At 37.3% G+C, this 27,384-nt stretch overlaps 1 protein-coding gene across 2 annotated transcripts in view; it reads right to left on the bottom strand.

Annotated features, from left to right (window-relative positions):
* Positions 1–182: 182 nt before the first annotated feature.
* Positions 183–27,384, bottom strand: part of FNIP2 (folliculin interacting protein 2) — a 52,400-nt gene continuing 25,198 nt past the window's right edge. Inside the window, exons 3-18 of one of the 2 annotated variants that reach the window (XM_086747021.1) lie at positions 25,990–26,118; positions 24,747–24,847; positions 24,593–24,664; positions 23,786–23,886; positions 23,508–23,597; positions 22,305–22,376; positions 21,567–21,696; positions 18,060–18,261; positions 17,388–17,476; positions 16,401–16,547; positions 16,106–16,275; positions 11,448–12,759; positions 10,482–10,638; positions 9,126–9,326; positions 5,374–5,489; positions 183–4,079 (exon numbers count right to left, since the gene is read on the bottom strand). In XM_086747021.1, coding sequence (XP_086603147.1) covers positions 4,001–4,079; positions 5,374–5,489; positions 9,126–9,326; positions 10,482–10,638; positions 11,448–12,759; positions 16,106–16,275; positions 16,401–16,547; positions 17,388–17,476; positions 18,060–18,261; positions 21,567–21,696; positions 22,305–22,376; positions 23,508–23,597; positions 23,786–23,886; positions 24,593–24,664; positions 24,747–24,847; positions 25,990–26,118 — 3,168 coding nt within the window. In that variant the 3' untranslated portion in view covers positions 183–4,000. The remainder of the gene's footprint in view (positions 4,080–5,373; positions 5,490–9,125; positions 9,327–10,481; positions 10,639–11,447; positions 12,760–16,105; positions 16,276–16,400; positions 16,548–17,387; positions 17,477–18,059; positions 18,262–21,566; positions 21,697–22,304; positions 22,377–23,507; positions 23,598–23,785; positions 23,887–24,592; positions 24,665–24,746; positions 24,848–25,989; positions 26,119–27,384) is intronic. The other variant, XM_086747022.1, reaches the window with a different exon arrangement.

Genomic DNA, 27,384 nt, shown 5'->3' with positions numbered 1-27,384 from the left:
AATGCTAGTGTTCAATCAGGTTCCAAATTTTGTGAAGCCTTCCTGCTAGATATTTCTTGCAACATTTACTTACTCCACTAATGGGTCATCAGATGTCCACGCACTGTTAGATCTCAGCCACAACAAGAACAGGTATTTCAGAAGGACATTTTTAAAAAGGAAGATACTAAATACCATTTACATTCATTTCAGAAAGTTTATTGCACCAAATGCCGCAAAGAAATAGACCAAAATGATAGTGTACATAAACAACTATAAGAAAAAAAAAAAAAAACAAAAAAAAACCAGGTAGTTTGACATTGGTATTCAGTCATTCCTAAAAAAGCCTATGCTCTCCAAACATGCAATAGCAACACATATCTTTTTTTTTTTTTTTTCAACTATGGAAAACCTGCTATGTATGTCAAATTAGCTCACTTAACCTAAAAAAAAAAAACAAAAGAAAAAAAAAAGTGTCTGGAGTATATTCAGCATTTTAGACTTGATTTTGATCCTTTTAACTGAAGAAGTTACAGTTGAAGGATAAGTGATCATTTTGTGTAAACTTTTTATATAAGAGTTTAGTGTGTCTGAAAAGGGTTTTCAACTTTAAAGATGCATATAATAGGGAGCAGGGAAGATCAATCTAACCCTGGAGGATACCATTAGAAATGTGAATTACAAAATCACAGAATCAGTGTCTACTCACTTCTTTTGGGCAGGAGAAAGTTGTGTATATTACCTCAAAGAGTATCTACTTAAATTAAAATGTTTAGATCTTGGTATCGTTTTGAATGAAAGAATGAATTTAGATTAAATACTGCAATGTAGCAGTTCATTCCTCCCCTCTGTGTACAAAGGTTTAGTCTTGCCTGAAAAAAAAAAAACCCATACATTCTTTAAACTGCACTGTGTAAACTGCATTTATGTGGGATTTTGGAAAGACTGTGCACTCCCACTTAACCAAGAAAGTATGTATTTAGGTTTACAAAAAACTACGTAATACTGATAAAAACAACTTTGGAATATTTGAAAATTAAGCTACATTATCAATTTTAAACACATCTGTACATTCATATCACTTTTCATCCTATTAAAATAAAAACAGAAACATGCCCTAAAGATATCTAGCAACACATCTGCAAATACTTACTGCCCTGTCATGCCACAATAATTTACATAAACAGCAAGATGCTACCAAAACCAAGTTAAAGACTTAGAGTCAAAAAAAAGCCCTAGAAGGTGGAATCTTGTCAACTGAGGTAGTACATTTGGTGGAGGGGAAAAATGTGTATATAACTTTTAGTCTAAAGCCTTTAAAGGTAATGAACAGCTTTCATTTTGGATTTTCTTTCCCCCAAAACTAAAACTGTGAGAACGAGATAGATCATGTAATTTCTGAAGAGCAGCAAAATGTTAGAGAAAGCAGCAAGAACTATAAAGTTTTAGCCTGGGCTGAAGAAAATCCAAATGCTTTTGACTATTGGCTTGCATGCCACCCCTAGGTTAATTTGGTGTCTTGCCAAAAGACAGATTTTATTTATTTATTTTTTTTAAATAGTTGATGTAGTAAACTCAGGTGTTACTGGTCATGGTATTAGTCTTGAAATCACTTAATGTTGGCTGACCTTTGACTTCCTTAGTACACTCTATGATAACAAAAGCACGTATTTCTATGTTAGCACATATTTCTCTGAAGAACTGTCAGAGTCTGTCCAGATAAAAACCCAACTAATACTTTAAGAGAACTGAAATTGACTTTTAATGAACTCAGCTACTATTTAAGAATGACACGAAATATAGAAAGTACATGAGGATTTCTATATACACTCAGGGAAGAGGTTTTGTGGTCCTACACATGCGCACACACACATTCTCCATAACAGGGGTAGTTCAGGAATACGTGACTTGCTTTATGGTTCTTCTTCTGTCTTAACCTTGTGGAATAGCGTAGTATCTGCTAACAGCTATACGCAGATATAAGTTTACTTTCCAGCAGACAGAAGGATTCACAGACCAAAGATATGAAAAGTTTGCTTAACTATAAGCAGTAGGAGAAAACCTGACCCATTGAAAGATTTTAGCCTTTTCAGGCAGAACACTAGGGACAAGTAGGAAAATGTGATAAAAGAAAGATCTGGAATGTTAGGTCAGAAACTCAGCATATAAGGAAAAGCTTTAGGAGCAGCGTATCAGAATATTAAGTATCCTTCACCTGGAAAAAACATCTCTTCACAGTAGGTCAGTCTACCGATTATTTCCCTCAAAAAGCAACACAAGGTTAATCAAGAGCCCCACCACAGTTAAACAACTCACGATATGCACATTGTTTCAAATAGTTGAAAGTTTACTGTAGAAAAGTCCAAACATCAAGGTAGTAGGAAATAAAAACACTTTTAATAAAAGTGTGTCCCTTCAGTGTTAAAAATCTGTAATCACCAACAAGGAGAACTCACAACTGGTGACCAGGAGTTTCTTATTAGATTTCACTGTTCCCAAGCAATTGTGTTGCTAGCAATTTGCTTGCAAGCTGGCAATTTCAGACACCTCATTCCTGCTGGCTCAGAACAGAACAGTCCAACATTGAGTTTTCTGTTTCTTTAAGAATGTTTGTTTTGATCTTTTGTTCTTTCCTCAGTCTAGTCCACAGTTTCATATCCAGCTTAACAGTGCTTTATGCAATAAAAGTAATTTTTTTTTTTACATTCATGTTATTAACCACATGGAAAGAGTAAAATACAAAATTTTGCTTTCTAGAAACACAGAAGGCCAGTATCAACTAGTGGAGAAGTAGTTTCCGGTTTCAGTAGTTGACCTATTATTAAGGAAAGGCACCCAGATCATAGTTCAAGGTTTCTGTAGGATGAAAAAGGGTAATTGCAAACATTCATAGCAATATCAAATACTGGGGTTTTCCCCCTCCATGTCATTTTACTTCAAACAACACTCCTCTTTTATTCCTACTTTGACAACTGGTAGCTGGAAAAAAGTAATAGTTTTGACTAAAGGTTTGGTGGGGGGTTGTTTGTTGTCTTTTATTTCCCCAGTAAGATTGTCTTCAGTTTGTGCCAATTGCTTGGTGCACGTGCACACAGCCACGCACTAACAGCACTGGTTATCATGCAGAAGTTTGTCAGATTCATACTCCTCGGAGATCGTAATACTTGATGACAACAAGACACAGGTTTAGTTCCCAGGACTACAGTCACATAGAAACTCAAAAGAGTTATTGAAGTTGCATCAGCAACAAATGTAAACTTGTAGCAGAAATTCCATAAGGCTTTCCCACAAAATCCCTATCTCAGAAGTCCATTCCATTCCACTTCTAGCCATGGGCTCATTTGAATGCCTCCTCACTAAAAGAGAAGCAGTCACTAGTTTCTTAAACTCTTGTCCTTTAAGGGAAAAGTCACATCACCTCATGCACACCTCCATTCCCACATAACATTCGGCTGCTGAATTCCAGTTCCTTGTTCTGAGCCCGTCACTTCTACTATACAAAATCATGCGTATGCTTTGCAAGAAAATCATGTCCCACCTAATACACTTGTGTACAGGAATGCTATATACATAGTTTACAGCTCCTCCTCCTCCCCAGGAAAGAAACATATACCACACCACACTCACAAGCATAGTATTATGAAATCCATTCTAACCCACTTGTTCTTTTAACTGTTACTTCATGGTTTTGAGCAGCGTTTTGGACGGCAGCTCCTGGTCTGCCACATAGTGTTAACTTTTGTCCTTTGAAAAAAAATAAAATGCAAAGATGCAGTTACTTTCTTGATTTAAGTCAGAAGTGAGATTGCAAGAAAAACCTGAATGCCTTTTACGTTATGTAAACTGAAGTCCTCCGATAAAACATCCGGTTGAAATCAGAATCAGAAGGTGGTAGAATGTACAGTCATCACCTGCTTTCCTCAGTGTTCCCCTTTACCAGTGTATGGCACCTCTGTTCTTCATTCAACATTCCCATTTTCTTTATTTTACCTTAAGGGAACGACTATCCTGAGATTTCAATTTATAAGAGTATTTGAGCAACATATGGGGAATGAGTACTTGCTATAGCAGCCAACAAAGGCAAGTCATTGGATTCAATCCTAGAAATTGAAAAAAAAAAAAAAAAAAAGAAAAAAAAAAGAAAAAAGAAAAAAAAGAAAAAAAAAGAAAAAAGAGAGAGAGAGATAGACTTTAAAATATACAGTCACCTTCACAAAAGAAGATAAAACACAAGAGGATATTTTTCATCCACTTCAAAGAAACCGGAAGTGTCTTGCTATAACTGAGTTCATTGTTTAGTTATTATTTATTGCCATTACTCATAACATACCGGTAAAGCTAGGTAAAAATGTTTAAAACTAAGAAGTATGCTATCATTTCAGTCAAAAGATAGTAGTATGACATTTTAGAGTATATAGCCTTTTTCAGTTTAGATAAAAACTTTTACTTATTTGCTAAGCCATAAGCCTTAGCTTGTAGTCTTACCAGTAGGCATCAATAAGCCCAATTTAAGAAAGTACTAAATATCAGCTCATGGAAGACTGCACATTTCATGTATGGAATGTAACTCAGTTCACCATATAGGAAAATTTTCTTACCAAAAATGACCAAAAGCTGAAATTATTAATTATTATGCAAGAACAGTATCAAGAATGTCTCTCAGATGCTATAGTCACTTTCCAACCACTTTCAATGTAAAGCTACTTAGAAGCCAGGATGTATTTATACACACACTGAGAAAAGTGCTTATTTCAAGGTTTCACTATTTACAGTTACATTTCTCAGTATGAAATCTTGGACAGTCTGGATAAAGATAAACTAAGTTTTACCTCCAGTACTAAAAACCATCATCTTTGGCATGTGTATTCGTTTCCTCCCCCTTCCCCCTCTTCTGTTCTCAGCAGGTGCACCCATAAAGGTTGTATGCCAATCAAGTACTATTTTTAGAAGACAGCTGCCAAACAGGACATCTGTCTATTTTCCTACACTTGCTTTTTGAGAACCCCTCTTCCTTCAAGATACAACTGCACCATCTAACCTTCCAAAAATTGTGAAGTATTTGTTGGGATGAAGTTTTCATTAAGGAGATTGAGACAGAAAGAGCGCGTATGAATGCGTGGATAACTCCTAATGACCAAAATCCAAGCTCTCTTCATTCTGAAGATTTACGAATGACAAGTTATTCGCTCTTGCTGTTGAACTGTGCCTCTTCCTGATTTCCAGATGGCTCAGTAGAACCCATTTTTACACTTCATTAGGCACACAAAAGAGGAGAGTGCTAAATATGAAGAAGCAAGTCCTTCTGGGAACAAGATGTCAACATTCAGAAACTGAAAAGGAAAATAACTGCCCCGAGTTTTGTCATTGGTTAAGATCAATATTTGCAATACTCACCCTAGTACAATTCCTAGTTCTTTTACATGCACTCTTGTATGTCCTCGCAGATATTCTGAAAGCATTTTGCTTTTGAGATACATCTCCTGTAGTCTGTCCTCAAGATGCATTATGCACTGTAAACACAGACCAAAAACTTCAGAAAGGCTTTAGCAATCACATGCAAGTTTTACAGAAATGTAAGCCTATCATTTTAGCTTCTACCTTAGCTAGAACATCTTTCAAACTAAATCTCCACTCCAAGATCCAGAAGAGGCAATTGGTTTTGTTACAGCTGTGCTAGCAACATTAAAAAGTTACACTACCCCCTCAAAGGGGAACCCCCTCATAGAATTGGGACATTCCAGCTTACTTGGGCAGCAAGTTTGTCGCACAAACTGCACATCCATTTCCCACTCAAGTCAGCCACAGCGTTTCTGCTGACTTAAGTAGTTTTAGTCAGGTTCAAAGACACTGAAGACATCCAAGAATCAAACCAGAATACTTGGATTAAGATGTCTTTGTTGTAAGTCAGTACTATTTTTTCTGAAAGCCCCAGTTCAAATAGCTCCTAAAATTAGTACTCTCTAGCTCTAGGGATCTGCCATTCAAGAAAATAAGTCTCAAGAAATGGAAGACACCATTATCTTACTTATCATAAAATTACAACTCTCCTGCTCACTACTTTACTGGAGAAGCTAGATTATGAATCCTTTTTAGGCACTTGTGTTTATTAGTCTTAGGTACTTCTAGATTTAAATTGCTTAAACATTTGATGCTGTTCGCCAAGAGGTAACAGCTCAAGTTGAAATACCAACTTAATCACTCCCCTTTTCTTTCAGCAATAGCATGCTAGAAATGTATATTATTTTTAAATACAGTCATGAGGTGCGTGGTAATTTCTCATACATCAACTGCAGGAGAGCAGATGAACCTTGGCTTCTAATAGAGAGAGGAGTTTGGTAAGATAAAGTCAACAGGTAGGATGTCTTGTCAAGTATTTTGTTCTAGGACAGTCCTTTTCACAGGGATGATCACTTCAAAAAAGTTAAAGTAGTCCAGGTCTCCAAACTCCAAGAGATTAAAGCAGGAAGCACATGCAGAACCTCACATTATCAAGTGTATAATCATCCAGTAGGCACAGACAGCAATTAGAAACAGTAGCAGCAATTAGCTTGAGGCCATCATCCAATGTACTTTTCAAGTTGAATAAAAACCATAAATATTAGAAATAAGATCCTGTGAAACTGGTTTTGCTAATTAAAATATAATAAGCAAAAAAAGACTCATGCTTGTAGGTAGCCTACCATGTATTTTTCTGATAGTCTGGAACAAGATGAAAATTTTTAATGATTCTCTGAGCTTATATCAGATCTTAATTACAGAAGATAAAGAGGCATTTTAAAAACCATGTTAAATAGTAGTAGAATAAGATCACTGCCACCAGTGGAGGAAAGGCAAAAGCTTTTTGAGAGTAGTTTGATTTATCTGCTTCAAGCAAGTTTTCACTCAAGTCATTATAACACTTCTGATTCTAGCCAAAAGGGAAATATTCTTACGTTTTCCATTACAGGCAACCCTAATGCAAAAAGCCTATGAGCGCTTTCTCAGTGGTTCAGGAGAGCCATGCAGCTAATTTACCAAGTAGCTGTTCAATATGTTTCAATTCCAGTACTTGTGCTAAAGGATTATGGACTATTTTTTTTTTTTAAGTTGTGAAGGAGCAAGTAAGGAAGAATCTCATATTATTCTAAAAGAGAGATTCTTTACAGAGGATTATCTGCCCCTCCTGAAAGTCAGAAAAGAATCAAAAGACATTTTTATTTTTCCTCATAACTTCAGTACATTAATCCATTTTGTTCAAAATGTCCACATTAAGTGAGGTACAGAAGTTTTTTTCATGTTTGCTTCCTCTGCAAGCTTTTCTCAGTAGCCAAATAGAAAAAGAGCGTCAAGTCACTTCTAAAAACAGAAAAGTAACTTAAAATAAGTACTTTTAAATGAGGTAAAAATTCTGACATATTGCTGATACACAGCAGTTGTGATTATCACTTTCCTCTCAGCCTGGCATACTGCAAAGCTCTCTGCAGTATGGTGACCACTCTGAAGCACCACAAAGATATCACCACTTGCCTTTTATCTGGTCTCAACCCAGGTTTTATTTTTTGTTCTACCACAAAAAAAAAAAACCCAAACAAACAACAAAACTTACTCATCTGAACAGCAACTGCATGAAAAGAAATGTACACTCCTAAAGGAAACTTCAAACATACTGCATTATGCTCATCTCTGATCAATATTTGTAGGTATGTTTTTGTCTAATTTTAAATCACTAGGATCGCTACGATAAGAGTTACACTTCTCCCCCTAGAGTTTAGTAGAACAATTAACTTCCAATGCACCAATGGTTCTGTTTTAGCAGAGCTTTAAAATCCACTGACAAAGGACCAAAGGCTTTCTAACATGGATTATAGAAAATTTACAAACCACTAGCAGTGTCACTTCACTGCTCCTTTTTGTAAGAAAAAGGAAACAAAAACCCCTGAAAAACATTCCACCTCCAAACCCCTTCCACACCACACAAAGCATAGAGAAATTGTGTACACAAAACCCAAAGCAACACTGGAAAGAACACTTCAATTGCAGAATCAACTATTCAGTTTAAAAATGCCAGCATTTAAGGTGTTACTGTGTGAGTGTTTGGCTAAAATTTTAACTAAAGTGGCATATATTTCGATGCCCAGAAGAATCCAGAGACAACATTGACAATGTACCCACCTATTTTGTCTAGCACTTCATTTCAAGAACCTAGCGTAATCAATACCACTCATTATATCCAAAACAGTGTTGACTAACATTATTTAGAGCTGTTAGTGTTCATCCCTATCTTCCCCTTCCATTTGCTAACACAGTTATTACACAGGCTTTGTACAAAGTTTCTCAAGGGTATCTGCTAAAGGACAAACCAATTCTGTTAACTGAAAAAAACACCCCGTCTCCCCTCACCACAATCATGTGTTAACATTACTACTGGTAGACTTGTGGGTAGTTCTGTTGATATCAGTAAAACCAGCATTACTGATTTGCTCTGATGAATTCCACTAACAAGGACGGGAAAGGATGCTGTGGGATAGGGAGCACACAATATGACAAAGTAACATCCCCTGCTGCAACCCACCCAACCCCTAGGTGTTTTCAGGTTTCAGTCTCCTCCCAGCAATCCTATGGAGACACTGGCAAGACTATCTGAGACAGCATTTGCTGACAGGGTTGACTGAAACACGCGTAAAACAGAAGAGCCAAGTAAATAGACGCAGGCACAATTATTTGGGGAGGAGAGAGAAGAGGCATCCACTGCACTGGGCTGGAGAGAAAGCCCAAGAACAGAAAGTTCAATATGCTTGAAGCAGGCCTGGGTAGGTAGAAGATTCAACAACATAAAGGGTAGAGAAGTGTGGAAACTTTACAAACAAGAAAACAAAAGCCAAATTTAAGAGCACTAATCATAAACACGAGTGCCATGCTATAACTGCCTAAACAACTTTAGTTTTGATATATGTATTTTGGAGTAGTTAACTTTAATATGATCTATTAGATGTAAATTACAGATAAAATAGCATCTGTTACTGGACTGTAGCATGCATTCCTTTAAATATATCACACCAACTCTGCACTAGTTCATTGGTATAGCAAGACAGTGTACAAAACTCTGCATTTGCTATTTAAGCTAAACAATTTTCATTAGCCTCAGTCTTCAGTAAAGAAATACTTACAAAGTCAGCTGGGACATTGAGTTTGTAAAGCTGTAAAATAGACTGCAATAAACTGGATACTTGACTCGAAACCAAAACATCCTTGCCTAACTTCATGTTGTCCATCATCTTTCTCTGACTTGTAGCTACTTGTACATTCCATTTATCCGTGTCTGCAATAATGCAGACAGCTTCTGCTATGGGCTCATCTAGCACTGGATGCTGCAACAGATAAAAAAACACAAACATTCTGTGGCACTTTCATATGCATGCCCACAACTTAGTTTGAGGTTCTACTTTTATTCACACTGAGGCAGGGAATAAGAAAGTTATCCAGTTAATGCTTTTGTCCAATAGGAAACTAAAGGCATCTCAAAAATTACAAGGAATACCAGCTTCAGTGACAGTTTACATACATTCAACAACATCAGGTCAGTTAAGTCTTAAAAGCCAATTTGATCAAGGCATTTAATTTTGTTTAAACAGTGCTTCAAAAATCACTACTCCAATATTGTTTCTTCAACTATTCTACCACCTTCCCAAAAAAGATAATTTTATTCCAAAATGAAAAGAGTAATAATTATACCGATCCAGTGATGATGAAAGTGTAATGTTTCAGGAGGTAATCAAGGCAGGGTATGGATGAAGAGACAGTATTGTATTAGACCAATCTGATGTTGTTTAAAGAAGTTACATGCATCACTGTTTTGGATAGTACATGAAATCATTCCAGCAGGATAATTCTTAATTGCTACACAGAGAAGCTGTTGACAATTACTAAATAAAGATTTAAAACTGCATACTAAGGTCACACTGTTACTTTAGTGAAAGGTCAGTTATAAATTAATTGCATAATTTAGGAATATCTAAAGTAGAGTAAAAACATGGCAAAGTTCTTACCTACAGACTATTGCTTTTTGTAGTCAGTCATCTCTGCTAGAGTCTAGTATAACATAGACCTCCACAAGACTTCATCTCCCTCGCAACACATGCCACTAAGTGGCAAAATAAGATGTTTCAACTTGTATATAATTTTTATGAAATATAGATAATTCTGTCTGCTATTATAACTGAAGAGCAGCAGTTTGAGGGTTTTTTTTTTCTGTTTGTAACTTGAAGTTGCAAGCAATTTTCCTTGTGTTTATCTTTGAAAAGAAGACTTAAGAGAGTATAAAAGAAACTACATGTGATTCTTGCACAAACAAGCTTTGCACACAATGAATTAAGAGCTTACATCTTTCAAGAAGGAAGACATGTCAAGTGTAACTGTTAAGAACAGGTAAGGAGAAAGAAACAGGACCTACTCGAAGGACCTGCTTCTGGGATCTCAGTAGTATTACAACTCCTACTATGACTCAGAACAGTACTTTAACTCACATGCATTGCATGAAGTAGGTCTGCTAGTAGACATTGCTTGAGTTTTTCATCATTGCTTATTCCATGCAGCACCAGATCAGGTACATATGTATGACAGTAACCACCTAGAAGTGATCTTCCAAAATTTTTCACACATTGACTGCTGATTGTATTTGACCTGAAATACAGAAACACAAAGCAGGTAAGATTCTTGCTTGACAGACTGCATTCAGATTTATATGAATGGTATGTTTCATTTATCACTCCTGCTTCTACTGCAAATACTCATCAACAATTCTGCTCAGAATATAGTAAACCAAACTAGTGCTCTCTGAAACAAGGATTTTAAAAGATGAACTTTAATAATGTATTGATTCCTTCAAATTTATTAAAAGGTAAATCTAAATGTATTAGCGCTTCTGGTATGTGTGAGCTTCCTGTTCACAAGAGGAACAAGAGTTTTGCTAAATTTGCTAAGAGTTTTGCTAAATTTGAGTTTGAGAAAACTCAGCCAAAAGTAGTAAACTCTTTCTAGCTACCTCCCTTAAGCATCAGCAAGCTCCATGTGCACCTGTAAAGCTCAAAAGTTTTCAAATAGGACGCCCGTATTTATTTCAAGACTGTCTTTGATTTGTCAAGTATGCCAAATCAAAACATTATCAGTTTAAGGAAAGCTGACATTTTGCTTGTCCTCAGATGTTCTGTCTATATGTTCACATTAAAAGTTTCAGGTACTTTACATAAAAAGTGATCAAACTTTTTTTATTAGACACTTGAAGAACAACTCTATTAGAAAACCTATATAACCTTATATTTCAACCTGCTCAGCCTTGGCTTTCTTTTTGCCAAGTCTGTTTACAAGAATCCTAATCACACTGGGAACTTCGCCAAGATCCCAGAGGATTTCAGACTTGAAACCCTGAACATCTCTGAAGTAGCAACAGCTTTTGACTTCATTTAGTTCTAAATTAATTTAATCTTCTTTACCTTGGTAAAGGAAGTTCCACTTCTGCAAACTCTTCAAGTCTTTTGCTGACATTATCGTGATGCACTTCTTCAGGGATGCAATCACCTTCTTCATCACTGGCTCCAAGAGCACTGTCAGAACTCTCATTCCTTGGAATGTCCCCTTCAACTCTGAAGGGGATTTTCCCTCCAGCATCCCCATAGGGGACATCTTTAGCACCTACTTTAGGGGAAACCTGTTTGACAGCAGAATCTACTTCTATGCAGCTAGGGGGATAGTTCTCCAGACTCCCAGAGCATAAAGTTCTAGTTTCTTTCAGGCCTGGCAATTTTACAGTTTCTATATTATCTGTGGGCAAAAGTGGTTCAATAGACATTGTGTTCGCTAAATTCACTTCAGTTCCTTTACTTTCCATATGTTGATTAAATACACTCTCCTTCCTCTCACAAGGTGGGATTTGTGCATAACAGATATTATGTTTACTGTAGGGTATAAAGGCAGCTTCAGAACTTTTTTGTTTCTGGGAAACATCCACAGTCAGATTTGTGGAACTTGAGGCACAATGTATCACCTCTGGATTTTTTCTGAATGCCTTCAGATTTTCTTCCATTTCCCTTCTATGAGTTTCTAAGTCTGACTCTGGTGATGCAGAACTCCCAATCTGAAAGGTGACCTTTTCTAAGTGTGAACTCCTGTGGCCAGACCTTTCAGGACAAGGTAAGGCAGATGACCTACTAGACAATTGCTTTTCCACTTCTCTCTCATTCTGGTTCTTGTTCCCCTTTATATCCATTAAATCCTCCAATTTAGATGGCTCTTCGAAGTGATAGGATAGGATTCCTGCATCAGTGACAGTTCTTTTCCTACCATCAGGTACTCCTTTATGGAAACTGCTAGTTAGATCGTCAACAGATTCTTCAGCATTCTGACTGGCCTTCCCTATTACTTCTCTCTTTTCTTTTGAAGAGGCTGCAACAGCATGAATGCTTTCTGGGTCATGTACCCACTCTGCAGTACTTTTGTTCTTACTTCCATCATTCTTTGGAGGTAGGATTGGAGGCACAAGAGCAGGTTCATTTTTAACAGTGACAACCACATAATCAGACTCCTCTACCTCTCCCTTTTCTAGTGCAGTTGTGATCTTGCTTCCATTTAGCACTTGCTCTCCTTCCCCAGCCTTCTCACTCCACGTCAGCTGATTTTCCTGCAGCTCGGAGCACCGAATAAAGTAAGTTAGAACATAGAGCAAGCGCTGCACCAACTCCTTGCGTTTTCCAACAATAACTGTTCGAGTCAATCTAACTGGAGAGCCTATGGCACCGTAGAGATCACCTATACAGAAAAACAAAAATTTCACATGCTTATATTTGCTTTATAAATACCATTTAAATTCAACACATTTTGAAACAACATTTACTAGGATACAAATTAAACAGGTAATTTATTTCACAGTAAGTTCCTAAAAGTTTTAAACAAAGAATAATAAAAGAAGCCCCCTAGCACTTCTTATACCTGGCTTGTGTCCAGAAGGGTTTTGGTGTTTTGTGAGGTATTAGCTGCTATTACTCAGTTTCTTTCTGTTCAAAGCCACCAGGGATTTTATTTATATGATGCTTACAAGATACTATCCCTTGGGAATTGACACAACAGAGGTGAAGAAAAATAGAGATCCAGCTAAACTCTGAAGCCAGCTGGACTATTTCCAATTTTTCTACGCATTTTCTTTCACATCAAAGTTACACTTTTTCTGTTAAAACACAGAAATTTTGATACAGATAAAAATCTAAATAATATTTTTCAGGACTAAGGTATCAAAAAAGCAAAGAAATGACTGAATATTACTTAATAAATAAGGTTCTGAAAAGAGAGACATGTAACTACCTTATTGGGCAAGGCATGTGCACTTCTATGTACTTGGAGTCAACCTCACTAGCATGAGCTAGTGGCAGGGGTGGTAAAAAACTAGAAAAATATATTCACTACTTAAAATACAACTGTAATATGAAAGGTAGGTACTACAACATAATCTGAGTCCCCTGAAGAACTGCTTATTTGCTAGCTCATTTATCCCAAAGAATTGCTTTTTTAAACAGAATTAAGGTCATACATATCCTACTTTCAACATATGTGTTTGGGAGAGTGGTAACTATCTTCTAGTTGCCTATAATCCTCTATTAGCTGAAGGGTTTCTACTCCAAAGTTCTGGGAGAAGTAAGAATAGATGGCCAATAAGGGAACATTCACATGCTCTATCAGATAAAGATGGGTTAACTCAAGAAGTCTATTATGAGGTTAAGTTAACCCAGCTGTCTTCACCTGATACCAATTAGAGAACACTCACTAAATGTCTTTGCCTCACCAAACTGTGGCTGGTATCACCAGCAGATGGGAGAACCACCAAAAGTTCAAATTTTTTTAGCCACCTTAAGTGTTCACCTTGAAAGCAGGCTTCTCTGGCTTGAGCCTTTATCAGCTACCTGGTACTCTACCAGATTGTTTTAGGTGCTAAGTCCTTACACAGGGGTGTTCAAACGTTCTGGACCAAGTTTACTACCAGGATTTTGTACTAGACCTTAATAAGCAACACTAAATGAAAGTTATAATCAGAGCTTTAGGAAGGTGTTTATCAAGAGCAATGAGACCTCTGACTTCAACATGAAGAGACTAAAACAGAAAAACCCAAACCCCCAATACATTTATGCCCAGCCTCCTCTTCGCCATACAGAACATAAAAGGAATAAGGCTTCTGACTCCATTCCTGCAAAAAAGGGATCAATGAGACAGTAATTCCACCATTGTCACTTACTGTCTCCCCTGCCAAGATCTGCCATTTCCCATGATGGCAGTGCTCGACTGGAGAGGGTCCTGTGTAGGGGTCTTACCCCAGTTAAGGGCACCGTTGCAACTAGCGCCTAACACACCAGCAAATTCATTCCTCAGTAATGGAAAGTGGCCTTCAGACTGGAATAAACGTCAATGCCTGCTGGGCCACAGGGACTAGCATTTTAGAAAGGAAATGGGAAGATATCTTTATACTTTCAAGTTTAGCACAGTTGCTATGGAAATCAGATTCAGGCTTCATGTTCATTTGCACAATGGACTTTTATAAAAAACTATTACTAATAAGACAGTACAAAAAGTCAAAATTGTAGTCTTCAAAACATACTAATTCCTACTGTTAAGACCATTAGATTGAAGCTGATGTTTAACAAACAGTATTAAGTCTTCCTGATAGTGGTACTTATAGTTGTATGACTAGGTAACTGTAATTGATGGTAATATGTAACGAGAACCTAGGGCTGAACTACGACAGAAAGACAGGTATGTCAAAATCTTTTCCTTACTAAAAAGGAATTTACATTTTAAAGCACTAAGCCCTACGATTTTTTTTATTTTTTTAATTTTCCCTCTCTCTTTCTAAAGAAAGAGACCAGCAGAGGGCAACATCTTACTTCCATTATCAGCTACTGCAACCACCTGATAATGACTTCGGGGCTTTTTAAGAACAAAACCAAATCAGAAAGCATTTTCATTTCAGGCACTCAGAACTTGGCTAGGCCAATGCTGGCAACAACATATGGCCTGGGAAGGTGAGAGGGAAACAGATTCTTGACCAGTCACCAGTGGTGGCTCCTGGGAGTGACCACAAGAGCTAATGCCTATCTTACACCTCCAGTCCAGCCGGTTTTTATAACCCCAGGCCTGACTCCATGCTCCAACTTCCTGAGCAAGCTTCTATTTTTCCCTCCAAGTCTAATCCACTGCTCCTCAGCATACTATTTTAAAGACATCCTTAAACAGGAAATGTTTCTGCTACAACTACATGGCTAAAGGTAGCAACTCCCAGGTTCACAAAGATTGCAGAGAACAAACTGACTGAGAAAACTAGCAAGAAACATGACCAGTAGCACAGTGTAAATGTCACGTTAGTGCTGTAGTGTGCACGTGTGTTATTTTACATCACAATATAGTATCAATTAAAGCTAAGGCCAATCTGATGTGAGATTCGCAGCTGATGCCAAGAAGAGGAGGAATATTCAAGGATTTACCACTGGCAGCATTATTCTCTCAGGTCTCACTCACCCACTCATTTAACAGCAGTTATTTAATCTGCTGTATTGAGATAACCTACAAGCTATAAAATGTTTGTACGACAACAGCCTGAGGAGCTGTGCATGGAAAGGAAATCTTGGCCCAAGCCCACTCACATAACTATGAATGAATGGAGGCACTGACAGTTGCTAGGCTGCTTCTGTTGTCTTAGTGTCCATCCTAGCTCTGTGAGAGAGAGATAAAAGGAGATAGCCAGGGCAGTTTCTACTACAAAGGGCCTCCAAGGCCCAGAGAGCTCCTCTCCATCCAGTCTGTTTCCTCCTGTTCTTCCCAGACTGCTCAGATCATTCATAGCACTTGCACTCTCTTAACACTTCTATAACAAGTTACTTAATCAGGTAGTGCAACAAGGGACCAAGGAAAAAAGCAGAGCACTCAGGCAATGTAAACAGGCCTCCAAATGGTGTTTAACCAGACGCAAGACATTTGCCGGTAACTCTGCCCAGCTTACAGCATGGCAGGTCAGCAAATGTGATCTGGATCGGAAGTAGCTCTTGGATAAAAGGAGTGGATGCAGGAAGGTGCTAGCTGTAGAGAAGTCTGAAGCTTTTCATTTGCTACTGACCAAGCTGTGCCCAGAGAGGGTTATATGGATGGGATTTTGCCAGCATGTTCACAGACTGTGATGTGCGCTTCTCAGAGAAGGCCTTTATGGGAGGATGGTCAACTGGCATTACTGTTGGGACCCAAGCCAGATGATATGTCAGCACTGCGGTTAACAAAGCAGCAAAGAACCTAGGAAAAAGAATATAAACAAAGTCATACCAGCAAAAAACCATCTCATTAAGTGCTTTAACATATCTACGTGCACTGGGAAGCACACAAGCTTTTTTAAGAAAAAGGGAGCGGCAGAAGCTTACTGATTTTTGTTGATCTGTTCTATCAGAAACGTAAATTCTTTAAGAAAACGCTGGCATAGCTGATTCTTTTCCAGGGTGCTGGACATCATATTAAGCCACACAGGCTCTGCAATCCTTGGAACGGAATACAGGTTCCAGATGGTAATTCTGCTCAGAGAAAATTCCCAAAAAGTAAGTGTTAACAGGCACATTTCAATCTTTCAAATAGAACTATCCCATTTCCTCTTCTATTGTCCATTTATTTTTTTTTTTGTAAGATCTAGGATACAAAAAAACCTGGAAGAGTTTTCCAGACACACTAGTGTCCCAGAATACTACTCTGTTTAATTCAGTGTACCAGTAACTTAGTATCTTCATATGAATTACATATCTGTCTTCCCTTTCTTGCATTCCCCTGTGTATTTGTATTCAGAGAAAAGACTTGGAAATCATTTTGAGGGGGGATAAAACCCATTCTATTCATTGCAGTGATTCGATTCCACATTCCAGACATTACAGAAACTCCATCCCACCAAAGCCTTGTCTCTCTCTCCTGGGTTGCCTTTCTTGGCCTCTGGCCATTCCTTCCTCTCTTAGGTACCAAAAAGAGAGCCTTTGTCAGCAACTCTCTCGTCAGTTACACTGTTCAGCACCTATGTTTAGGAGCAGACAACTCATCTGCCTGAATACAACCACCAGTCCACTCATCTGCACAGGCATCAGCAGAAGCCAACTCTTCATAAGATCTTAAAGACTTTAACTGACAATCCCAGGTACAGGTGAGTAACAGAACTATTTGCTTTCGTTCTGAAAATGGCTGAGCTGGTTTTGCTAAAGTTCTTTAAAAACATTTACCTAATACCCAATACAGAAAATTCATTCACAATAACTTCAAGACTGGCTAAATTATAAGACCCTGCACTCAGCTGCCTATAACTGGAAGTGACAAGTATCTTCAGAGGGGCATGGGAAGAGCTCTCCTTGTAATTCAGAATTGCATCAACTCACCTGAATTCTCCCAGGGCATCCATGACACGGCTGATATAAACCTGCACTCTTTGGCTGGATTCTGCTATTTTTCTACATGAGATCATGGCCTTGATTAAGAGTTAAAGACACAAAACAGTTTCTTAAAGGATGTGCACTCTTTATCTTTTTAAGCTTCATTAACATGTGAAAATAATTAAGATCTAGCCCCAGTGCTATACAGCCACTCAGGACAGCATTAGCTGCCAACCTCCCTCCACCTCATGAGAGACCAATCCCTAAGACTTGACACAGGGAGAGAAGAGAACATTTCTGAGAGAGTAAGAGGAAGGCAGTGACAAACATTTGTTGTCTCTTTATAAGTGACTGCATGAAAGGATAGAATACCATCATTTCCACAGTCTCCAGGGAGTCAAGAAAATCTCAGTGAAATATGGTGAGAAGGAAGGAAAAAGAAAAAACATCCATAGCATAAAACTCTCCATTCTCATTCTGACTAGAAAAAAAAACCGCAGCTCTTTTTTAGCAAATATCAAATTCCAACACTGGGCTCAGCCTCAAGACTACATGTGTAAGGAAGGAGGGAAGCTTGAAGCCACCCACCTTCTCCCACTCTTCATCCATCAGATTCTAGAATACTTCACTCTGCTCGACACTTATTTTTCTACATTAAGGCAAAATAGTAATCTGTACCTTCTCTATTGCATACTTCAACTTGTTCATGTGAGATTCAAAAAGAGGAAAGTGAGAGAAAAAGAAGTCCTGGAAGTTTCTCTGTGCTTCTTCTTTTTCAGGCAGAGAAAAGATTATGCTGATTGCAATTTTTTTCCTCCGAACTATTGCAGGATTGGAGCTGCAGCTTTCATCAGCCATACTAAACATTTCCTCAGTGGACCTGCAAGACAGATTTATTAGGAGAGTTACCTATATAGCGAGAAATAATTTGTTCTCTATCCATAACTCTATATAGTAGAAAGTAATGCCTGATCAGTAAGGCAATTCCCAAAGAGGGCTGGTCCTAAAGTAGTGCGAATACTTTCCTCTGAAACAGAGCTACCACAAAATCCCTCCTTCTGGATTTATCTTTAAGGGAGATAAAGAAAAGAGAACGGAAATACAACACACAACCATCACTAGCAAAAAAGGTTAAAGGTAATTTCAGAGCTGTGAACTGCATCCAGCACCCAAGCTCCTGCCTAGGTGCTCAGCCATATGTCCATGATGCTCTTGAATCTGTACTGTTGCTCAGGAGAGAAGCTGGAAAACATGCTATCTATACTGTTTCAGCATCTTAAGATGGATGTTTTAAGGCACTTAACCACGCAAAATAAAACCTTCTGTTTTAACTGAAGACAAAATGTCACTACTTAGTAATTAGTGTGAAAACACAAACTTAATGTCTACAAATACATGTATGCCTAACTCAAAGTTGGATATACTTCAGTTTAAAATGATTTGTTTTCTGCTAAAATAATAATAAAAAAAAATATATATATATATAGTGGCTATTTTACAACCATTATTATTTCCCCAAGTTCTCTTTATTTGTTTGATAGTTCTGCCACATTTCCTTCAATGGTTATGCCACTTTTCAGAATTGCACATGGGGTGATAGTGGGATCAATACCGCTCAATTGCCAGTTTGGCCTGTGGATCAAAACACACGTTCAGCGAGTTTGTAGACGATGCCAAATGGGGGGAAAACGGTCAACACACCAGAGGGCACTGTCCAGAGAGGCTGTGGAATTCCCTTTCTTGGAGATTTTAAAGACTCAATTAGACAAGTTCCACAGCAACTTGACCTAAATTCCAAGCTAGTCCTTTGCACGTACAACCAATTTGGATGATACTCCTAAGTCTCAGCCCAGCATAAGTTTTTTTGCTATTATACAAAAGGGTGCCAATCCCCTCATCCTGTTCCTCCTTAAGTACCTGCATCGCAATGCTAGATATTTATGTTGCTGGATTTAGAAAGCTATTATTTTTTTTTCTTGCTTAAAGTTTCTTGATCAATTTCACTGAAAAATAATATTTTAAAAGCATATACATCAATAAGTAAAATAGTATGGTCAAAATTTCTTTTTGAAATAACTTCAATTGAATAATAGTTTCTAATCCATTAAGAAATTATAGGGGCAGAAGGGTAAAAACAGACAAGGAAAAGCCATTAGAATGCAAGTGGGAACATTCAGAGCAGCAGCTCTGGAGTTTCTTCATAAATTAAGAGTGCAGAATCATTGTGAGGTAATTAAAAGCTTGAAGGCTTTTCATATCAGAATTATCTTGAAACGAAGCCTGTGGCATTTATAGACCAGTATGAAGAAGTTAACAAGAGGAAAGCCTGAATGCTAAGTGCTCATTCTAAATTCATTCTAAAAATAAGCGATTTACAGCTTAATTGGTTTGACAAAGTTAAATACACAAAAGTTTCTCATCATAGAGGTATGAGTCCAGGAATATATGAAAAAAACATACACAATAAAACCCCAGCAAGAAAACAGCTTGTGGGAAACCAGAGCTCACAACAAAAACAACCTCATTTGAACTTGAGGAACTTGCATGCAGAGACACAATTTCCCAAGGAAACTGGGAAAGGATGGTCAGTCAGCATCTAAGAAACATCACAAGCTTTTGTACTGCTTCCCAGGAACTGAAATTGAAGAATTTAGGTCTGTGTGAGAAGCCATTTCAACAAAGCTGCTAATCTAGCTTGCCTGCCAAATGCCTACATGGAGTTCCAGCTAGTCATCTCATTTTCTTTGAGCTATTAGCCTAAAACATCAGAGAGACTGTAGAATCTTGGCTGTACAAACCGAAGTGCAAACTCTGCTGTTACTGGAGTATTCAACCAGAAGCCTACTATTTCTCAAGGAGAAAACAAGTATTTGAAGAGGGTTTTTGGCTTACAAAGAAAACCAAATCAAGAGTAGTTCTAGATAGTGGAACTAATCATGTCCTCTTTCCAATATCTTTCCCCAGCATAGATTCTCTAGCGCGGAAGAAATACAAGCTACTCCCTACAGTGAATAAGCAGCCCAAAATGCTACTTTCCTCTAAACAATTTGTTACTTTCATAACACTTTAAGGAACTTTTCTATTTGTGAAACCTTGGCTAATTCTTAATTTGGGCTGAAATTATCTTATTTACCCTCAATGTTTTCACTTTTTTGCATGCACTGCTCTCAGCCTTATTTCTTTAGGAAACTAGACTAAGTAGTACTTCAATTTACTGAAATCAAAATGCTTGCTAGCTTATTCTCAACTGTAAGAATTACTTAGAAACATTAGCACCACTGCATGATTCTTCATGTTAAAAATTATTCTGTAGGAATATCCAGGAAAAGGGTTCAAGTGTCAACACTAGGAAAAGAAGTCTTTCAAAAAATGTTTGCAGTTGTTTTTGGTTTGGTTTTTTTTTTTTTTTCCTTTTTACTGACCACATATTTTAACTGGCAGCTTTCAAGCTTCTCTTAACTGAAAACAGCAAAGAGGGAGAGAGGCCAAACACAGCAGGAATTTCTTGTAGCTCTCCACTAATTCCATGCTGTCTCTGGGTGCAGGTGGATGAGTACATATGAGCAGGTAATCAAGAACTATTTGCTATTTTGCAACTGACAAGGGAAGAATTTGGTTATTAGCTAGGAAAGGTCTGCTGCATTCCATGCTTTGTTATGCCACTGAGCTAGAAAAGCTAATAAAATTCCAAAACAGAAGCCAAGCTTTTTGATCACAGATCTTTTTTTCCTTCCTGTTTTGGCAGAAGTCACATCAAGAACATCCTATACCAGCCACGAGAGTCATCATGGGCTATTACTCCAAAATTTCAGTAACTGCTCACTAGTCAGACTTCATCATAGTATAATGTAATTATGGTAGCAGTGCTGCTACAGTCCCTTTTCATCTCAACAGGATGCTCTGCTCCTTCAGAAACAGTTTAATTTGCTTTTCAGAATTTGGCTTCAGACATAGCCTACACGTTCAATAAAAATAAGTATATTTCAAATCAGGCCTTGCAGTTCATACTCAGGCAAAACTTGATCTTTCTTCATATTGGCAATCTTATCTAACATGTGCAGAAGTTAAACTGAATTGAGAGCATTTAGTAACAGGATTTGTCCTTTTAGAGAAAAGAGCCTTAAGGTCTATTTAGCTTAAATTACTACCAAACAGCTGTTGTAGGAAGAAAGGTGTTGCACTCACCACCTTGGAATAATTCCATTCTCTAAACTGGTTGTCTGACTTCGGAGCCAGCGACGTTGGTAGCTGCTAGAAGATGACGATGAAGAGCTTGGAGATGGAAAAGGAGTGACCAGAAGACTGCTCAGAGATGCTATAAAGAAAGCAAGAAACCCCACACGTACTGAATTATGGAGTGCTGGTTAAATATTTTTCTTCATACTTTAACTGGGAACAAATTCCCACAAATATTGCTCTTGCTTGCTGATCTTTTCCACATAACTCATGCAACAGGAGAGATAATTATTTTAAATAACTCGTGCTGCCTGAGGACATTCTTTTCTTATAGAGTCAGAGATCTTCCCTACTAAAAATGGTAAACGTCTTTTTATTCTCTTTAAAAGCATTCTGTCCTGAGAAGTATTGCCCTCCCATTACAGACAGATAGATCTCCAGGTCTCCTTTTCCTGTTCAGTGCAAAAACATATTCTCTTCCCTTGCTTTAGTAAAAGGCTCCAGTCAGTTCCTTCACCAAATTATAAATTGGTTAAGAATCCAGAAAAAAAATGGCCATAAACAAAGAATATAATTACAAATATTCTTGCATTAAGGCTTGGGGCAAAAACAGAAGGAAAACGACTTAGTAGATCTCCAAAGTTTTGGATTTACGGATCATAAGGTTCCTGTATGTCAGGTGAATCACTGCACCAAAGAATTGTAACATAGTTACAAATGCAGGCAAACAAGATAGAAAGCAGATACCTGACCGAGCGATGCCACTGTCTCTGTCCTCATTTTGTCCTCTGCTAGGCATATCAACAGGTGTGCTGTGTGCTAAAACAAACAAATCAGATCAATAGAAAATATTACATAACTCATCATACTATTTGTCAGCATTTAAAAAAATGTTTATGTTTAAAGGTCATAAAACAGCAAAGTTACATCCTGTACTGTTACTCTAAATAAACAGTTTGCTGTGATGAGAGATGGCAGCAAACAGTACTCCCACACTGCACATCCAGTTACTATAGGAAGTTTGTTATTTGCCCCAATCCAAAAACATCTCCAAGAGGCTTATGAATGTGAGTGCAGTCTACATTATCAGAAATCAGATACACTTTGAAAATGAGGGCTGGTGGTACCCCCACACGTCACTCTTGATATTTGTGTTTGTGCAAGATGCTCATTTTGCACATGTCTATATCATAATGAAATCATCAAATACGAGGTCCATTAAGCTTCTCATTGACTCCCCAGGCAGATTTGCTATCCACAAAGCCTCACAGTATGAAACGTTCAGCTTATGCTGTATTACATTGAAGTGTTAGTAGTGCAGAGTCACTCAAATTACAGAGCATGCAAGATTTGCAAAGGCTGTGAAGAAACTGCATTACTATTCCAGTTCATATTTTTGCCATTAACAGAACTAATTAGGCTTAAGATATACCCACCTGCATGGGTCATCAGTATGCCTGTAAAAGGACACTTGATGTAGTTTAAAGTTTTGAAAATTAAAGAAATTTATATTGTTAAACAAAAAATCTTAAAGCCTCCCAGACTTAGCTAAAGAATTAATTTTGAATTTCTGCAAAGTAGCAAGAGGTAAGAGAAGAAAAAGCCGTACTCCAGCAAGACACCTACACACCAGCGAAAAACCAGCTGTAAGCCAGGAAGCATAAGTTCTCTAAGAAACACAAGGGCTCATTTATTATTAAAAATACTGCATAAAAATACTTTTAAAATTAAACACAGGAATTAAAAAAGAAATATGAACAAGCAGCAATTCATTTAGCTTTTTTTTTTGGAAGAAATATTTTAAAGTATAAGCTAGATACATCTGTTATCACTATTTTAGCCCTTTCTGTTTCTAGAGAGCAATTATGCACGTCCTGCAAGGATTCAGAAGGAGCTGGATTTGTGTGTGCGTATGGATGGGTCACACTGTGGCTGGCATTCCACACAAACCTGCAAAGAAAGAAGCACTGCGGATGAGCCGGAGGGGACCTCCTTCAGACACACCCTGCAGCAGTTTGCTGCTACACAGCTGTAACACACCTAGGAAATAAAAGCAATGTAGAGAAAATGCAATGCAAAAAAGTTAAAATTTAAAAAAAAAAAAAAAAAAAAAAAAAGAAAAAAAAAGAAAAAAGAGAAAGAAGGTGATGCACAGGAAAAAAAAAAACAAACTAAATGAACAGATGGCCTCATGTTGTCAGAAGGACATAGAACCTGGAAATATTTACCTAAATTACTTCCACTGCGACAGGTTCCCAAACCACTCTGATTTGAGCTCAGCTTTCCCAGGCTGGGATCTTGGTTGATGTATTCAAAGCTATCTTGTAAGCTAAAAAAGGAGGAAAAGCCAGTGTTCCTTAAGAATGTGATCAATAGGCATTAATGAGCCTAATTCTCAAGGTAATATTTTATGGAAAAAAGAAGGCTGAAGATTAACTTTACAACTAAACTCAAGGACCAGTAGGTTTTCTGAAACTGTAAGGAAATAAGCATGTATTTTCTATATAGGCTCCCTCTTTGAATTGCTCTAAGCTTCAGTATGCCATTCTGTATGCCATGAATTATTGTAAGTTTCTGTACGTGTTCTGTATGTGATTCAGTTTATTCACATTTGACCATTTTTGTGACAAGGAAAAGGGGAACAGATGAGAAACAGTTTACATTCTGTCATTGTTGATGACAACAGAAGTGGAGTACAGGGACACAAAGCCTTCTCAACACATATCCCTCCTTCACCCTTCTAGAAAGAGATAGAGGCTTTGATTGTCCAAAGCACCTAACCTCTGAAGTTTATTGCATGCCCTGGACAAATTAAGCTTCAGAAACTTAGAGAGATTTTAATTTTTAAACTTGAGTGGCCTGGCTGGGATCTATCAAGAGAATCCTCCATAGCTGCCATTTCTGATTTTCTACTAGATTTTTCCACTTCAGCTAAGTTAAATTTAGAAGCAGTGACAGAAGGACTAGAAAAGGAGAAAGAAGGAAAGACAACTGCATTGATGGGGAAGAAAAAAAAAATTAAAAAGTGTTCTTACTTATTGTTGCTTCCACTGAAGCTTCCTACCCTGGCTGAGAAGACTTTACTTATCATTAGCTGCGGGGGAGAGCTGAAAGGATAAACAGTCATTTCAATGAGTCAACAATTCCAAGTGTCTGACAAGACAGTGCATCACAGAAAAGGACACTCACCGTATATAGTGAATTTTCAAGGTAGAGCCTTTGTAACTCATTGCCACTGAGCCAAACATCATTTCTCCTAGCATGTTGACATCAGAGGCTGGTCTGGTGTACTACACAGACAATAAGATGTGAAAAGCAAAGTCAGTAATAACTTAGCATACTATTTCAATTCAGTATAGTGCCATAGTGCTACATTTTGAACAGAGAATGCAAATAAATTCTGCTTTTCCATGCAGACTAAGATCCTGTGTGGTTCTAACATACCGAGTACAAGTGCAAGCAAATACTGATGGAAGATGTACTCTGTTTTGCTCACTATATGAGCATTGTTACCCTTGTTCCAGAGGGACCTCCAAAGGCAAGGAAGGGCAAGGAAGGGAAGAAAAAGACCTACTGCGTTTCCAAGGAAATAGATGTGTCCAGCAATGTTCCCATACAACAAAGCGCTTAATGAAACCTGTAAATGTCCACAGGACTTCAATTCTGTGGTCTGGATCCCCAAGTATTGTCTCTGGATCCCCAACTACCCTCTTCCTTACTCAAATGAATGTATTCTCTTTCCATACCCTCATATAAAGCTTATTGGAAACAATTTTGACTGGAAAATAGTTTGAGAAGACTGTGTTTCTAAGTATAATCAGACCAATTTCTTATTTTGTTTCAAAGACTGATCATCAATAGCAAATACGGAGAGAACTTTGCTAATTCTGAAGGAAATCACTTACTTGTAGTTAAATATCTTTTTTTCCCCCCTACCTTGACCTCTACATGCTTCAAATTACATTTTTCTAGATTAAATGTTTATGCTTTTACTGAGAAACAGCCAGAGTATCTAAAAAATAGTTCTCAAACTTTTCATATTTTATACTAAGAAAGGCTAAAGGGACTCTTAATATACCATGTTCAACAGCTTCAGAACTGACCTGAAGCATAGGTGACATCTTTCAAAACAAGAACAGAGAACACTATAGTGCTTTTATGCCCTTCACAAATAATAATGCTATTAAATATATTTTGTAACTCTTTCAAAGACAAGACCAAGATAGACCAAAAGGTTAAGGTTAAGACATATACCCACATATTCTTACTTTACAACACTTTAAAGACAGGGTAGATATCTCAAGGTTCAGACTAACTTGTGCTGTACTAGAAGAATAACTAGTCATTCAACGCATGTTAAGTTAAGGTTTTTTATACATAAACTTATTCAGTAAAATGGATAAACATATGCAAGAAAAGTAATGAACATTACCTGATACTTTGGTATCTGTTCTTTGATATTTTGCATACAGCTTATTGAGGGACTATGGGAAGAAATCTTCCCATTGCTTGCTTGGCAGTTCTTGGCAGAAGTCTTTACAGAAGCATCCTCTGCCATTTTCTATGTCAAAACAGAGCAAAATGATGAAAACAATTAAAACAAACATCAGAACTCCCATCTGTAAACATACCACAGCACAGTTTTTCTTAAACTACAGGTAAGCAACAGAAATAATATACACTCTTATTTGGCTCAAAAAATATGTATCAGTTTTAAGAGATTTTTTTAAAAGGCCAGCATCAGAGAAAACGCAGAACTACCCTCAGATTTATATTGTCAGACAAGTTTTCATAGTATCACACATAGTCAGAGTAATTAGTCAAAGTTCCACTGGAAGATCATTCCCAATTGTTATGAATTGCTCTGTGTAACATTTGCCAAAGTTTATGTAAACAAAATGGGTTGCTTACAAACCAATTTCTGTAATCATTTGCACAGTTAATCACTCAAATTGCATATACCTTTTGCTTCCCATCTGATTAACAGATTTCTTAAACAGAAGAATAGCCAGCAAAACAAGAGGCGAATAACACATCATTTGGTAGAATTACCAAATCTGTAAAGGTGTTAAAAAAAAAAAAAAAAAAAGGCAAGCAAATGAATGCTTAAATCCAGATGATTCCTTAACTCAAAGTTTACTCTCAAGTCACTATGTTTTAACAACATCTTAGAACTCATTAGAAAGGTGTAAAGGAAGCCTCAGAAAGATATCTATTACACTAATACTACTTGTACATGTTTTGTAAAACTAGCTACATTTTATTCATTGGTATTTGCTTAATACAGTTTTCTTGAACAAAAACCAACGAGTTTCTTGTTTTCTTCAATGGCTGCTTCCCCTCCCCCCCCAGTTTGAATGTCCATTAGATGTCAGTTTAAAGGGCCACATTATTTCAAACATACTTCTCGCACGCACTTGAAATTATTTATATGAAGGGAGCAAAACTGTAACCTTGCAGCAATGAAAACTCTTTAGACAATCTTTGAAAGCTTATCTCAAACTCTTAAACTTTTTATACATTTAAGAAATTCAGAATCCCTTAATAAACATATATTTAATGTGTATTAATGTAAAAATTAATTAATTTAGTGCACATCATAATGAAGTGTATTTTTATAAGTCTCATTTTGTACTAGCACAGTTTACCTCATTGGGAATGTGCATTGGCAGAGATTAACTAAGGGTTTTTTTATTTTTTTTTTTTAATTTTTTTACAATGTCAACAAGGTACATGTAGGTAATTTATAGAAAAAACAAGCAAGCCAGGAAAAAGAAATAGTAATAGCCAAGATGGTAGCAAAAAGCAGCCATAGCCAAATTTACAT

This window comes from Chlamydotis macqueenii, chromosome 4, assembly GCF_036417535.1.
Source record: "Chlamydotis macqueenii isolate bChlMac1 chromosome 4, bChlMac1.mat, whole genome shotgun sequence".
Classification (NCBI taxonomy): Eukaryota; Metazoa; Chordata; class Aves; order Otidiformes; family Otididae; genus Chlamydotis; species Chlamydotis macqueenii.
The sequence above is the reverse complement of the archived record's forward strand: the minus strand, read 5'-3'. Positions and strand labels throughout refer to the sequence as shown.